The sequence below is a fragment of the Aplysia californica genome, unplaced genomic scaffold (assembly GCF_000002075.1).
Source record: "Aplysia californica isolate F4 #8 unplaced genomic scaffold, AplCal3.0 scaffold00512, whole genome shotgun sequence".
NCBI lineage: Eukaryota > Metazoa > Mollusca > Gastropoda > Aplysiida > Aplysiidae > Aplysia > Aplysia californica.
This window is the reverse complement of record NW_004797782.1, coordinates 144,610-158,379: the sequence shown is the minus strand read 5'-3', so window position 1 is coordinate 158,379 and position 13,770 is coordinate 144,610. Positions and strand designations below refer to the sequence as shown.

At 39.5% G+C, this 13,770-nt stretch overlaps 1 protein-coding gene across 1 annotated transcript in view; it reads left to right on the top strand.

The window, feature by feature from the left end:
• The window catches only part of LOC101847283 (intraflagellar transport protein 81 homolog), a 53,364-nt gene that overhangs the window by 32,118 nt on the left and 7,476 nt on the right, over nt 1-13,770 (top strand). The window contains exons 9-12 of the mRNA XM_005106088.3: nt 3,173-3,268; nt 3,975-4,121; nt 5,920-6,069; nt 7,325-7,543. Coding sequence (XP_005106145.1) covers nt 3,173-3,268; nt 3,975-4,121; nt 5,920-6,069; nt 7,325-7,543 — 612 coding nt within the window. The remainder of the gene's footprint in view (nt 1-3,172; nt 3,269-3,974; nt 4,122-5,919; nt 6,070-7,324; nt 7,544-13,770) is intronic.

Here is a 13,770-nt window from a genome sequence, read left to right as displayed (position 1 = left end):
TGCATACTACAGTAGTCTAACAGGCCAACAGAAGTTTGCAGATAGTTTTTCTCCTTTCCTTTGCCTGCTGAAATCATGGTTAAGATTAGTAAAGAGCAGAGAGTTTTTGGATTGAACATTTCCTCACCACCAACTCATTTCATAAGTTTTGCACAAGGTACAGAAATAATGTTTAAGTGTCCTTAAGGTCTTCTTTGATGTTAAGGAACTAAACATTCCCGATCAAATGACCATTTCGGGTCAAACACACACTGTTCGCATCCCTTTAAACGTCAGCAGGTTGCAGAATTCAGTAGATGAGCCCCATGAGACGTCTGTCCATAGACGATGTCTGCAGCAATAACTTTCCTAATTATCAACGGTCCGCATTCTCAAGGCAGATCTTCATCTACTACTGTACCATTTTCCCGTTCGCGAAGCTATTAGGGGATTACAGTGTGTTTATGACTCCTCGATCATCTTGAAAAGCGTGAACATTTCCTCTGTGACATTTGGTTCCTTGGCGAAGCCCATATTCACCTTTCAGGTTATGTCAACTCCTCGTATGCTGTCTATTTAGGCAACCTCACCCCCCCCTCCCTTTTGTCTCTAGAAACAGCTCCATACTGTAAGGTGTACAATGTGTGTGGCTTTGAGTACTCATAGTTGAGTGGATGCTTGTGTTTGGCCACCACTGAACATTACGAATGACGTGCTAAAATGTGTCAAGTCCAAAAGAGGACATATAGACCATTGGATTCCAGAATTTATGTAAAATATTTTATTAACTCTGTAGGAGAAAAAAAATTGTTTAAATGTTACAGAGATGGAAAGATTAGATTTTAAAAATTAATGGAAATGAAAAAGCAAACCAATCATCTCATGACTTTCCTTACAAGATCTTTTCAATTCGTGCATTTTGCGTAAAATAGGTGATTTTTATAAAAGCCATTTTCTTTTTCGAAAATAAATGTCTTCTTAGTGAATTTTATGTCAACAAATTTCTTTTGAATGAATTATATCTGTCCCAAATTGCAACATTCTAGGACAAATTTTGTGCAAGATAGATAGAAAAAAAAAGTTGTGCAGTTTTTTTTGGGATCTCCCTGTAGTTGGTGTCGCTCGCAATCCATTTAAGTCCGCCTGGGTACTCTTTACACCAGAGACAAAAAAACAACTAGATTTTGTTGTGTTGTACCTATGAGGTGCATCTTTAATAGAGGTTTGGGAGGGTGTGAAAATCAAAAATTCTCAAAATTTGGACTTAAATGGATTGCTTTTGACAGTGACGAAATGTTCTTCACGGCCACAGTAGAAACACCGTTAACTTTTGGTAGAACTTGCTGGGCTGGCAATTCTGGAAAGCAGCACATCATAGAATAAAGAAGATGATCAGAAAGGCTGCAAGAAGTGTTGGGAGGGACCTGAGTAACTTAACTCATTCGCTATGCCGAGCCGTGGGGGCGTGGCTAAAGTGCCGTCAGTACACTAAGCCGCCCCCGGCGGCTCGAGAACCGATCTTCAATTTTAGCTTAGATTCTATTCCAATCCACATATCCATGTTAAATTAAAGGTCATAATATATTGTTGACTTCCGGGTCAAACATTTCCACTGAAAATCGGAAATTTAGATTCAGTTTTGAAACGCGATTTCGTAGTTTATTCGACTTTGTTTTATCGCAATGCTAAAATTATAGCCGGGACACCAGTCTTAGTAATTTTACACAACAAAATCTATCATTATTTTGCCCACTAAAGAAATGTAGGACTCTTTTTTATAATATTGATACGATTGGACTCATATTGCCAAAGCACTGTTATTGAGAAATCAATTTTTTTGAGTGCTAGATCTAGGTCTAGATCTAAATTGTCAAAATATTTTTTTCTCCCCAAAATCACTACTTTTTGATGAAATTACACAAAAGGTTTATTCCAAATGCAATTCTGAATAATTCCATATAAGATACGAGTGGGTTTTTTTCTGTTTGTGATCGTTTTTCAAGATTATAAAATTTTTAATTTTTTTTTCAATATCGGATGTTATGTTCAAAATCTACAAATATTATGGAATGCAGGTAAATAACTGCAAACTTTTCAATATTTTCCAGTTTTATATTCATTTATGGTTATTTTGATGTATTATTTGACTAGGTGCAAACATATTTTTGGAATTTCACCAAAGATTATTAATTTTTAATTTTCAAATTTTATCCGCATCTAATCAAAATTGTGTTGCATAATCGTCTCTTACAGGAACCAAAGTTGAGAAATACATAAATAATCATTACAGATGTATTTTACAAACCATACTGAAAATATTGGTATATAATACGTTGATATTTATTTGAATATGTGGCCCCAAAGACCTTTTAACTGCCCACTAGTCATCATCTCATTCGCCCTCCCGAAAAAAAATTAGTCCACAAGCCGAAAATAATACGTAGCGAATGGGTTAAAATAACTACTTATTGGACTTGTTGGGCGAAGGAGCTAGCACTTCGAATGTGCAATCAGTGGCGGATATTGATTTGTGTTGAGTCTCACTCTAGAAGGTCTGATCCTGCACTTTGGTGTCCAAAAGTACTGGTGTGCACCTCACATCTTTCCCAGAGAGAGAGTCATTGGCTGTTTTCCTTCGTCAACAAAGATTTAAAAAATCATCATCTGTGGTTTAGCATTGCATTCAGGAGACCTGAGTTCAATTCCCAAGTGGAGAGAAAATATTATCGAGTATCTCGGTCTTTCTGCCGGGAAGTTGTATCCCTTACAGGGTGGTTTAGCCCAGACAGGTCGGGTCTGAAGCCTGTCTCCTAAATGATCTAAATTGTATTGACGGGGGTGTGAAAACACCTAGATTTTAACTCTTTATCTCCGATGGGTGTAAACCCACTACGCCGGGGCCCCTTTTAGGTCCTAAATCTATAAATGACAAAAACGTCATTAAATGGGTCATAAAATCAAAACTGGCAAACCTATTGTGATAGTTCTTCATCTAATGAATGAACTTCTGGTATAAGAGAAAAAGTAATTTGACGTCGAAGTTTTGGTAAAGAAAATGTGCCCGAGCCGCTGTTAGCGGCTCACCGGCACAGTGGTTCCGATTGCAAACCACTGGGAGCGGCTTGCCAGAGATAAAGAGTTAATAGAAATTAAACAATAGTAACAAGAGTTGTTGTTTGGTTTGATTTGACAGATCAATGAACTTAACGCTGAGGTGAATCAGCTGATTGAGAAGAGGATGCGGAGCGGGGAGCCGGCAGATGACAAACTGTCTTTGTTCAGGCAGCAGGTGAGTGATACTAGAGGTGGGGGATACTTGAGGTGAGGGATACAACAGGTTAGGGATATCTTTCACCGTCACCCATCTGTTCAGGATCTTCAAGTAAGATGCATCTGGGTCTATCCTTGCCTCGTTTTGCCTTCAGTTTTACCATTGAGAGCTAGATGTTCAAGGCCCTTAAATGTATTCAAATGTTCCAGAAACTGCATTAATTCTTTGTTCTTGATGGTTTAATTAGTGAGTGGGCTATGTGAGCTTCTTTCAGTATTTCTCCTCAATTTGCGATTTTTTTTTCTTCCAAGAAATTCGGGGATGGTTGGCAGGTACTCTGGTGTGCTTTGCTTCTTCTTTCCTATCAAATATCTATCATCTTTATCTCTCCTCCTTCCTTTTTTGTGTATGTTACTCTCTGGTGACACCTCCTACCTTCGGCACTTATATTACCTTATTGTATTACAAGTGCCCTAAAACTCTGACGAAAACTTAAACTAAACTTATTGAAAAAATAACATTTTTATAGTACAAATTTTTGTTTAACAGCAAGCTGTATGTCTTTTATAACCAATAGTGTTACCCCAGCAGACCTGAAAGCATTCTGAAACAAACTCTACTTCCTGGCAAGTGTACTTCTGAGAAATTCTCCCATTCATTTCCCCACCCTACCCCCACATTTCCTATTTTCACCAATCCTTTTTTTTGTTGTGGTTCCCCATAGGCGGGCATTATCTCGCACAAGAAGGAGGCGGCCGCGGAGACGTTGCGAGCAGCGAGAGACGAGTACAATCAGGCGCAGCAGGAACTGGAGCAGAAGCGAGAGATGGTCAGCTCCACCGAAGGCGCGCAGGTCCTCAAGGGTGAAGACGTAAGCCATGGCTTGTTTTGTGTGCTCGTTTTGTGTTGCCGCACAAATTGTGCCCAAAGTTTTTTTCAGGTTTTTTTTTTGGTGCCAGAAGGGAATGTTAACTCACTCACTGCAGTGCCCGAAGCCTGTCAGGTGATCCGCGCAGACCGCTGCCTGCCAAACCCAAAACTCGTCAGGTGCGTTTTTACTACTATTTTACAAACATTCCTCGACATGTTTCGGGCTTGGCAGTCCGAAGTAGGCGACATAAGCCAGTTTAGTTTCGGTTCCGCATTGTTGCAGTAACTTCCCTTGAATAAGCTACTTAAAAATCTGATTTTTTCGAACGCACCCGAAACAAACTAAAAACTACTAATACTCAGTTATGATGGCGACGGGGTCTCAACGAGGTCGGAACATTTGAATTGATGGACCCATTCGTCAAAAAGGGGTCAGATTTAGATCTTTTTGCAGATGACAGTGATGATGAACCATCATACAGAGTTGATAATGAGTATAGGAAAGGAAATAGGAGAGGTGCGGACACAAGTTAAGATGAACATTGTGCTAGATCTAGAATCGGGTGTTTCCCATGCTCAAATCTATGATCCGATGCTTCTTGGTCCCAGGTCAGGCCTGTCACGCAAACGTCAAAGATCACACAAGGTAGATTTAGACCCCAAATGATAGGAATACAGCTGACATAGACCCTCCTAGGTCTGCACAGCAAACTTCAAGTAGTGACACCCCTCCCCAAGTGGCCATGCCCCGTCCTGCAACCACACACCCTGATGTTGATGCTCAGGATGGGTAGACTCATGATTATATGTGCATGATAAAATTTGTCAGATATCTTTTCATAGTGACTCTTCAACATTTGTCAGTTGATACAACATCTATTTCTTGCAGAGATAAAGATATAAAGGCATGCATATCGACTGAATGTACCAAGCACCTAAATGTTATGTAAAAGGTTTTTTTCTCGATTTTGCCACATATTCACAAACTCATAAAATTTCACACGGTAAAGGTATCACAAAATTTTTTTGGGGATTTGTTGAGTATGTTTCAATGTCATTGTTTGTGGAAAAGTTCAATGCTGTACACAAAATAATAAGCCCACAGTGAGGTTTTGAAAATGGTCCCGAAAGCCTGGCATTCCTCAGTTATCCTGCCGAGAAATGCCTGGCAGTGAGTGAGTTAATGACTGTTGTCAGGGAAAGGGATTGAACCCACTCTTCGCGGGAGTACCATGAAACAGTTATTCACATGTTGGTCACTATTTCTTGTCAGTTTGATAGTGTTTGAGCGCTTAATTAGAGACCAAGAATCATAAGAATGTTCCCGGTTCCGTTTTGGTGATAATATAGATTGTAAAGATACTATATTATTATTATTATTATTATTATCATTATCATTTTATTATTGGATATTGAGAGCGTTCGGTGAAATTCACCTTGTCTGAAAGTTCACAGTCCCAGCGTCTTGTCAGATCACAGGGTGCATGAAGCATTATTGCTAATACAATCTCTGACGAATCTGAATAGATTCATTTTGACTCGGAATTTAAAAATGAATGTATAAACTACATATTCTTTCACTATTACACAAATTTAGCCATTTTTTGGATATTTTACGTGTACACCCCCTTACATGTACATGTTTTACAAGATCCGTCAAAATTTGGAAAATAATTCAATGTTTAAAAAGTTAAAATGTGTCTTATTTTATCTTTTCTTTTTTTATATTATCTCTTATCCCCTACCCCTTCAATAAAGATGTATCTTGTCTTATCCTGTCTCGTTCTCTGACTCCCCAGTTCAAACGCTATGTGAACAAGCTGCGTAGCAAGAGCACCGTCTACAAGAAGAAACGTGCTGAGCTGGCCGAGCTGAGAGCTGAGTCGGGCGTGCTGAGTCGCTCTGATGAGATTCTCAAGCAGAGGAACGAACACATCAACCGGCAGCTGGTCAGTGGTGGTCTCCCTTTCTCCCCCCCCCCCCTTTCCTTGACCCACTTTCTCCTGCACACCTCAGTTCTGACCTAAACTGATAATAGTGACAAAACTCTTCTTTTTTTTTTTTCACAGCAGTTTTGAGATAAACAAGTTTTTAAAAATCAGCATAAACACTTATAAAAGCATTCTTCAAGCTTTGAATTTTAATTTATTACAAATCTAGTTAGTTTCACTGATTTTTTTTCACCCAAGTAGGATGACTGATGTTAAGGTTTAACAAATTAGAAAAATTTAGAGCCAAAAGTGAAAAAAGGCGTTTTGTCAGCTTATGACAGAGCTGTCTCCCTACTCTTAGCCCACTTGCTCCCCATTTTACACTCACACACACACACACACACACACGCACGCGTACGCACACACACGCACACCAACCTCAAACCTCTTGGTGAGGAAGATAGTAAATTTTTTATATGGTTCAGATATATAATATGCTCCTTTTTAACCTAAACTTTGCTTTTCGCATGATTTTTTTTCGTAGTGTTTGTTGGTGTTTCTATGGGTATTGTTTATTGTCCTTATTTTTCCTTGACTGTGAATGATTGGTGGGTGCTCTGGTATGGTTTTCTCATTCTTTCCAATCCACTGCCCTTAGCTCTCCTTTTTCTTTTCTACATATTATGTTACACTCTATTAACACCTCTAATCTGTGGCACGTATGTGATCTATATGTGTTGTAAGTGCTGTAAAACTCTTACTAAACCTAAAACTTTTGTATTTTCCTACTAAATATGCAACGTTCTTATCTCTCCTCTTTCTTTTCTTCTTATATCACTCTCTAGTAACACCTCTAATCATTGGTACTTATATGAACTGTATGTGTTGTAAGTGCCGTAAAACTCTCACTAAAACTGAAACTTTATTTTTTCTATCAAATATGCAGCGCTCTTGTTTCTTCTCTTTCTTTTCATCAAATGTTACTCTCTAGTAAATACTCAAATCGTTGGCACTGTTATGATCTAGATGTGTTGTAAGTGCTGTAAAACTTTTACTATTGGATGGTTGGTGGGTGCTTTGGTGTGATCTGCTCCTTCTTTCCTATCAAGCATCTATCGTCTTTTCTTCTTCTGTTTTGTGTTTAGTACTCTCTTGTAACACCCCTTATGTTTTGCACATATGATTTATTTGTGTTGCAAGTGCCATAGAACTCTTACTAAAACTAAAACCTGTCTCTACTTTCCTTGTCTTGTGTCCCCTCACATGGCTCCAGTCGGTCGTTGAGCGGAAAAAGGGTGTGGCCGGCTATCGTGAGACCCAGGAGGAGCTTGAGAAAGTGTCCAGCATTAAGAGCGACCTTGACGAGATGAAAGGTCGCACGCTGGACGACATGTCGGAGATGGTGAGACGTCTGCACGCTGAGATTGCAGACCGCCGCAACACTTTGGCGCCCATACTGAGAGAAATCCGTCCACTCAGGGAAAAAGTGCAGGTGAGAGTTGGACTTATTGTTTTCTTTTAGTTCAGTTAAGTTTAGCTTAGCTTTGTTTTGTTTAGTTTTGTTTTAGTAAATATTTTATCCCACTTACGACACAATTCGGTCTTACTGGTGCCAAAAATTAGAAGGGTTTCTACTAGAGAGTAACATAACTAGAGAGAAACATACTAAGAAAAGAAGGAAGAGAAATAATAATGACAGGTGTTTGTTTGTAAAGAAGGAGGAGAGATGAGGAAAAAATATGTTTGATAGGAAACAAGGAAGAGAGATAAGGATGAATAGATGTTTGATATGAATAAAGGTGGAGAGATAAGTGCAATAGAACCTCGACATTCTATCTATTTTTTTGTTTGTGGTGCTGTTCAGACCTGACTCCATTGATGCCAGTGATGTGGTGGTTAGGCGCTTTGCTGTTTTCCATGCAGAAGACCTGAGTTCAATTCCCAATTGGGGAAGATTTTGTATTGGGTATAAAGGAGTGGTCTTTCTGCTGGGACATCGCATCCTTCTCAGCCCCGGTTGGTCCTGCAGGCTGGATCAAAAGCCCATCTCCTAAATTATGATCTAAACTTTGGAGATACTGGCTTGAAAACGCACCTATATTACAACAACAATAAATAGATAGATACATTTTATAAAGTTAAAAAATAAAATCAAATATCTCCGTCTCTCTACTTGAATGCGGTACCTCAAACTTCCCTATTCAGATGTGTGTGGGGGGATTGAAACAGCTACTATCCTAAATGCTGTATTATAATAATAATAATAATAATAATAATAATAATAATAATAATAATAATAATAAATTGCATTTAAATAGCGCATTTCCACAAAGAAGTGCTCAATGTGCTGTTCAATAATACAAAGAACATATGCAGCACACAGCTCCTATGGTAATCCTCTTTCTCTCTCTCTCACTATGTCGTTGTCTCTCTGGTCTCTCTCTCTCTCTTTCTTCTCTCTCTCTCTCTCTCTTTCTCTCTCTCTCTCTCTCTCTTTCTCTCTCTCTCTCTCTCTCTTTCTCTCTCTCTCTCTCTCTTTCTCTCTCTCTTTCTCTCTCTCTCTTTCTCTCTCTCTCTTTCTCTCTCTCTCTCTTTCTTTCTCTCTCTCTCTCTCTTTCTCTCTCTCTCTCTCTCTCTCTCTCTCTCTCTCTCTCTCTCTCTCTCTCTCGTACTTTCTTGAGTAAAGACAATCCCAGAAAGCCTACCCAGACACCCTCGCACACATTGATGAATTCACACAGTCTTAAATTCTTACAGAACAAAACGGCATGAATAAACGATATTGAGATAACATAATAGATACTGAGAAAACCTAGTAATATTTGTATTGGGAATGTCGGAAATTACAGATTGAAGCTGGACTGAAACAATTGAGTTTTCAGTGCTGATTTAAATTTTGATAAAGTGGTAGACTCCTGTAGATGAGCTGGTAAAGCGTTCCACAGGGAGGGGGCGTGGTGTGAAAAAGCTCTCCCTCCGAGTCTCTGAATTTTGCTTTCGACATGTCTTAAAAGGTTTTTTCGTTGCCGATCTTAAAGGCCGAGATGGTATATATTCGACGACTATGTCACAAAGATATGATGGGGCAATGTTAATGACGCACTTAAAACAAAGAACAATTATTTTATACTGAATTCATGCTTTCACCGGGAGCCAGTGTAGTTGAACTAGCATAGTGTTATATGCTCTTTGAGAGATTTCTTTAAAATTATGCGAGCAGCTTGGTTCTGGAGTCGCTGTAACCTATTTAACATTTAGTGGGAAGGTTTCCAAACAAAGAATTGCAGTAATCTAGACGTGAAAGGACAAAAGAAGAGAGGAGGGTTTTGATAGAATCAACACTAAGATATGTTGACATTTGTCCTATTCTGCGTAGTTCTAAATATATTACTTTACATAGATAGTTTATATGATGGCGCATAGAGAGTTTGCAGTTGTAATGAACGCCTAGATTTTTCGCTTTATCCGTAAAACAAGTGTTATCATTCCCAATACATATATGGTCAACACTGCAAAGCAATATCCCTGGTTTGGCAAATTGCAAAACAGAACTTTGGTCTTATCATCATTCATTTTAAGTCAGCTTGATATCATCCAGTTTTTTACCTCCACAATACATTTTTCCATGCTGGTAACTAGACAATTGAAATTTGTTGGTAAAACAGATTTGTGCAGCTGAGTGTCGTCCGCATACATGTGGTAGTTAATGTCGTGCTTCCTAATTATTGAACCGAAGGGCTTTGTATATAGTGTGTATAAGAGTGGTCTGAGCACGGACCCTTGGAGCACGCCAAATTGCATGCTGAAAATGGATGACATTTCACCCTTTAGAAGTACAGACTGTGTACGATTAAACTAATAGGACTCAAACCATTCAAGAACAGTCCCAGATAGGCCGAAGCTATGGCCTAACCACCTGATCAAAATGCTGATGGGAGATAAACATGTGTGAGAAATTGATATCTTATCAGTGTTTTATCTTGTCAGTATCATAGTGTTTTAGCACCTGTGAAATGGCAGCTCAGAAAGTTGAGATTGTTTCAAATGACAGTGCTATCAGGTCTGCTTCGGCAATAATATCGATTGTAATAGAGAGTGCCCACATACGCGGTCGGGTTGGATCGGGTAGTCGGGGCTAGCCATATTGAGGGCGCAAAGCGGCCATCGTGGCACAAACCGATCGACTTGGTTGCTGACCTATTAAAACAACCGCTAGCCGTGTGATTCAACCGCCTAAGTGACAAAAATTTCGAAAATCACTTTTTGATCCCTTCCTGTAGTACAGCCTTTGACACACCTTATGTTAAAATCCAGAGTTTGAAAAGTTACCGCCAAGTGTTTCAATCCTTCAATAAATCAATCGCCTATATCACGCCAGTTCGCAATTTCCACCAGATTCAACTGCCCAAGTGCCAGTTTTGCAGCCGGGTTGTGATTGGGTGGTTGAATCAGGCAGATTTATTGGCTTGTTTAGGTGTTCACCTGTCGTGTAGGTAGCTCGACACACACGAAGGTGGCCTTTGTCAAAACAGACTGGAGGGTAACATCAAAACAAAGGGCTGCCTTTGCTGACTTCGACTCATATTGAATCCTATTGACAGCCAGAAGATTTTGTCAATGCAGTTTGTGTAATCTATCTCTAGGTTTGGTAGTGTAGTTGAGAAAGGGCAAGATGGCATCAAAGAATATATTAATACCGACTCCACCAAGTCGGTAAATTGTGGCAAAAGCTACTGACAAATGAATTTGGTAAAAAGTCTATGATTTACAGCTAAGGCGCGCTTATTTAACATTTGGTACTAATATTGGAAAATATTTTTATCACGACTTTTCACGTTTGTTAATTTACTTTAAGTGTGTGCCCCTTGCTGTGTCTGTCAGGTTCCGTTCTGGAATCGTTGATTAGTTGATCAGTGCCGGGTAGATGATAATTTATAGTCACTCGAAAGAAAAAAAAAGCTACCCATAAACATATTGGCCCCGGAAATTCTCTTTTCAACAAACCTTAAACTTCAACTCTCCAGCTCTACACTTCAATTTGAAACAAATGTCGTACATTTTACCTTTATGCAAAACAATGAGTTTGTATACAACTGCCCTCACACAGTGGTTCTTCATGACTGTTGCAAAGACAGTTTACATGACTTGGGGATGGGAGCTCCAGGATTGTCAAATTACCAGAGAGCAGAAAAGGACAAGGAATTTTGTGATAGATAATTCTTCGACAAACTTGACGAAGTTGCTTTCCCATTACTACAGACAGAATACAGACAAAATCTATCTTGACTATCACTTTCAAAGCCTCAAAGGCCTTTATAGAGAGTACCAAAGAAAATGGCAGGAGGCACACATAGTCCGAGACGATTTTAGAGAGATATTAAATATGAGCAACCTGTTGTTGTATGTGTCGGAAGGATCAATGTAATTTATACAGGATAGGAGAAAAAAATCAAATATGAAGCTTGCACAAAACCCAATGGGACCAGTTTATGTCTAGTGTGCATAGACTTGGAAGCGGATTTGTTAGTACGGCATTGAACGCATCTGCTACGCTATATAATAACAGGACCGAATTAGCCGAATTCTTATAAAGATTTGGTAACCAAAGATGTGAAGTGTCACGATTGGCACGAAGGAGGACCATTGATTTCCAATGAATTCTCTTCTTGTGTCAGTAACTTCCTGAAGGAGTCTACTGACAATAAATGAGCCACGTTCATTATAATAGTGACGGCTGTACTTATCAGATCACAAATCTATCTTGTCAAATGCTGTCAGCGACATTTGCACCAGATAAAAACAAAACTGTTGAACACAAATAACTTGAAAAAGCACAAACACAAATACAAGGGAACAGCTCACACAGTGTAATCGAAAGGTCCCTGAAAAATGGTATGGTCTGTGTGCTCATGGATAATCTTGAATGTTTTTAAGAAAGCAAGACAATTACCCCCCTCCCATCTCCCTTTGATGCTCGATTTCTGGACCATTCAGACCTGACTGAAACAAAAACGAGCCTTTTGTCACAAACGTTGGTTGCCTTTGATACACACTGACCAAAAACATCCAGTACAAATTGAATGTTAAGATGAATGGTCTTTTTTACCAACTCCATGAGGCCAAAAACAGTCCTGCACCAGAAGACTCAACTAAATGACTGAAATAGTTACTCTTAACTTTATAATCACTCTTAAAAACGATTATTATTTGCTTTTGTCGACTACTCAAATGGGTAAGTGACCATTTGCGCTCATCGAGTGACATTGATTAAATTGATTCAAACGCCTAGAAGCCGTCATATTGTCACTTAGGCAATTGAATCTCGCAAATTTTGGTAGCTCTAAACAGCCTATGTCCGGTAACTTATGTAAGCAAAGATTTAAAAAAAAAAACCGTTGTTTACGGACCATCAACCTACTTCATATTGTATCATATATCTGAATTTCAGATTCATAGATACGAGCATAACGAAATAAAACAGTTTTTTGCTTCTCCTGAAAAATTTGTCTTTTGGCACTTAGCCGGTTGAATCACGTGGCTAGTGAAACCTGTTTGTTTTCAGGCTTGCGAATCGCACGATTGGGTGGTTTGCAGTCAATCACAACAAAGTTGAGTCTTGTGTCGTTGTTGACACTGAAAGTCCGGTGGCGCCCTCTTCGAAAAAGTGCAGATTTTGCGAACAAAGTACCCTACTTGTGTGAAAAACAATAAAAGCGAAACTAACAAACTGTGCTATTTCTATTCTTCCCCTGGTGAAAGGAAAGAGAGCTTCAAAACCAAGACTGCAGCACCATCTGAACCAATGCGCAGACTTCCGTGGACACTTTTTTGGCCGAGTGAACTAGAGCTATCTTCTTATGAAGATCTTTGATAATAGAAAGTTATCAATGTAACTATTGTAACCATGTTTATGGGATTCTAGGCTGCAACAGGGAACTGCAGAAAGGAGCCCTGGAAGCCTTTGAGGTTAAAACATTCAACTACACAGAGGGTGTAAACCGGGCTATGATTGGCTAAACCTTTGACCCATGAATACATTAAGTAGGCTTATGGTACTCTGGGAATTCCCGGTTGCGGTCGAACGCCACTTCTCATAATGGGTTAGGAGCGCTCATAGAGGAAGTTTCGAGGAAGAAGACAAATAATAAGAAGAAGGAGGATGAGGAATAGTAGATGGAGGAGAAGAAGAAGGAGGAGGAGGAGAACAAGAAGAAAAAGAAGAATTTAGTAGTTACATGTTACAAAATGGGGACTTTTTCGTTTGTTACCCTACCTTGGGAGAGATGGAGAGAGAGAGAGAGAGAGAGAGAGAGAGAGAGAGAGAGAGAGAGAGAGAGAGAGAGAGAGGGAGAGGGAGAGGGAGAGGGAGAGAGAGAGAGAGAGAGGGGGGAGGGGGAGAGAGGTGAGGGAGCAGAAAGCACTACAGAGGGAGGGTGGTGAGATTGACAAGGAGGGAGAGAGATAAGTTGAGAGATATATGCAGAGACTTTGCTAGGTCTCTGATATATAATATGGGAAGTGAGAAATAGACAAGAAAGGAGAGAGACACTAAGGCAAGCAAGCACTCTCACACAGACACACATGCACACACAACACACACACACACACACACACACACACACACACACACACACACACACACACACACACACAGAGGGAGACAGAGAGAAGGAGTGCGGGAAGTCCAAGAGTACCGTAGGCCTACTTAAATGTATTCAT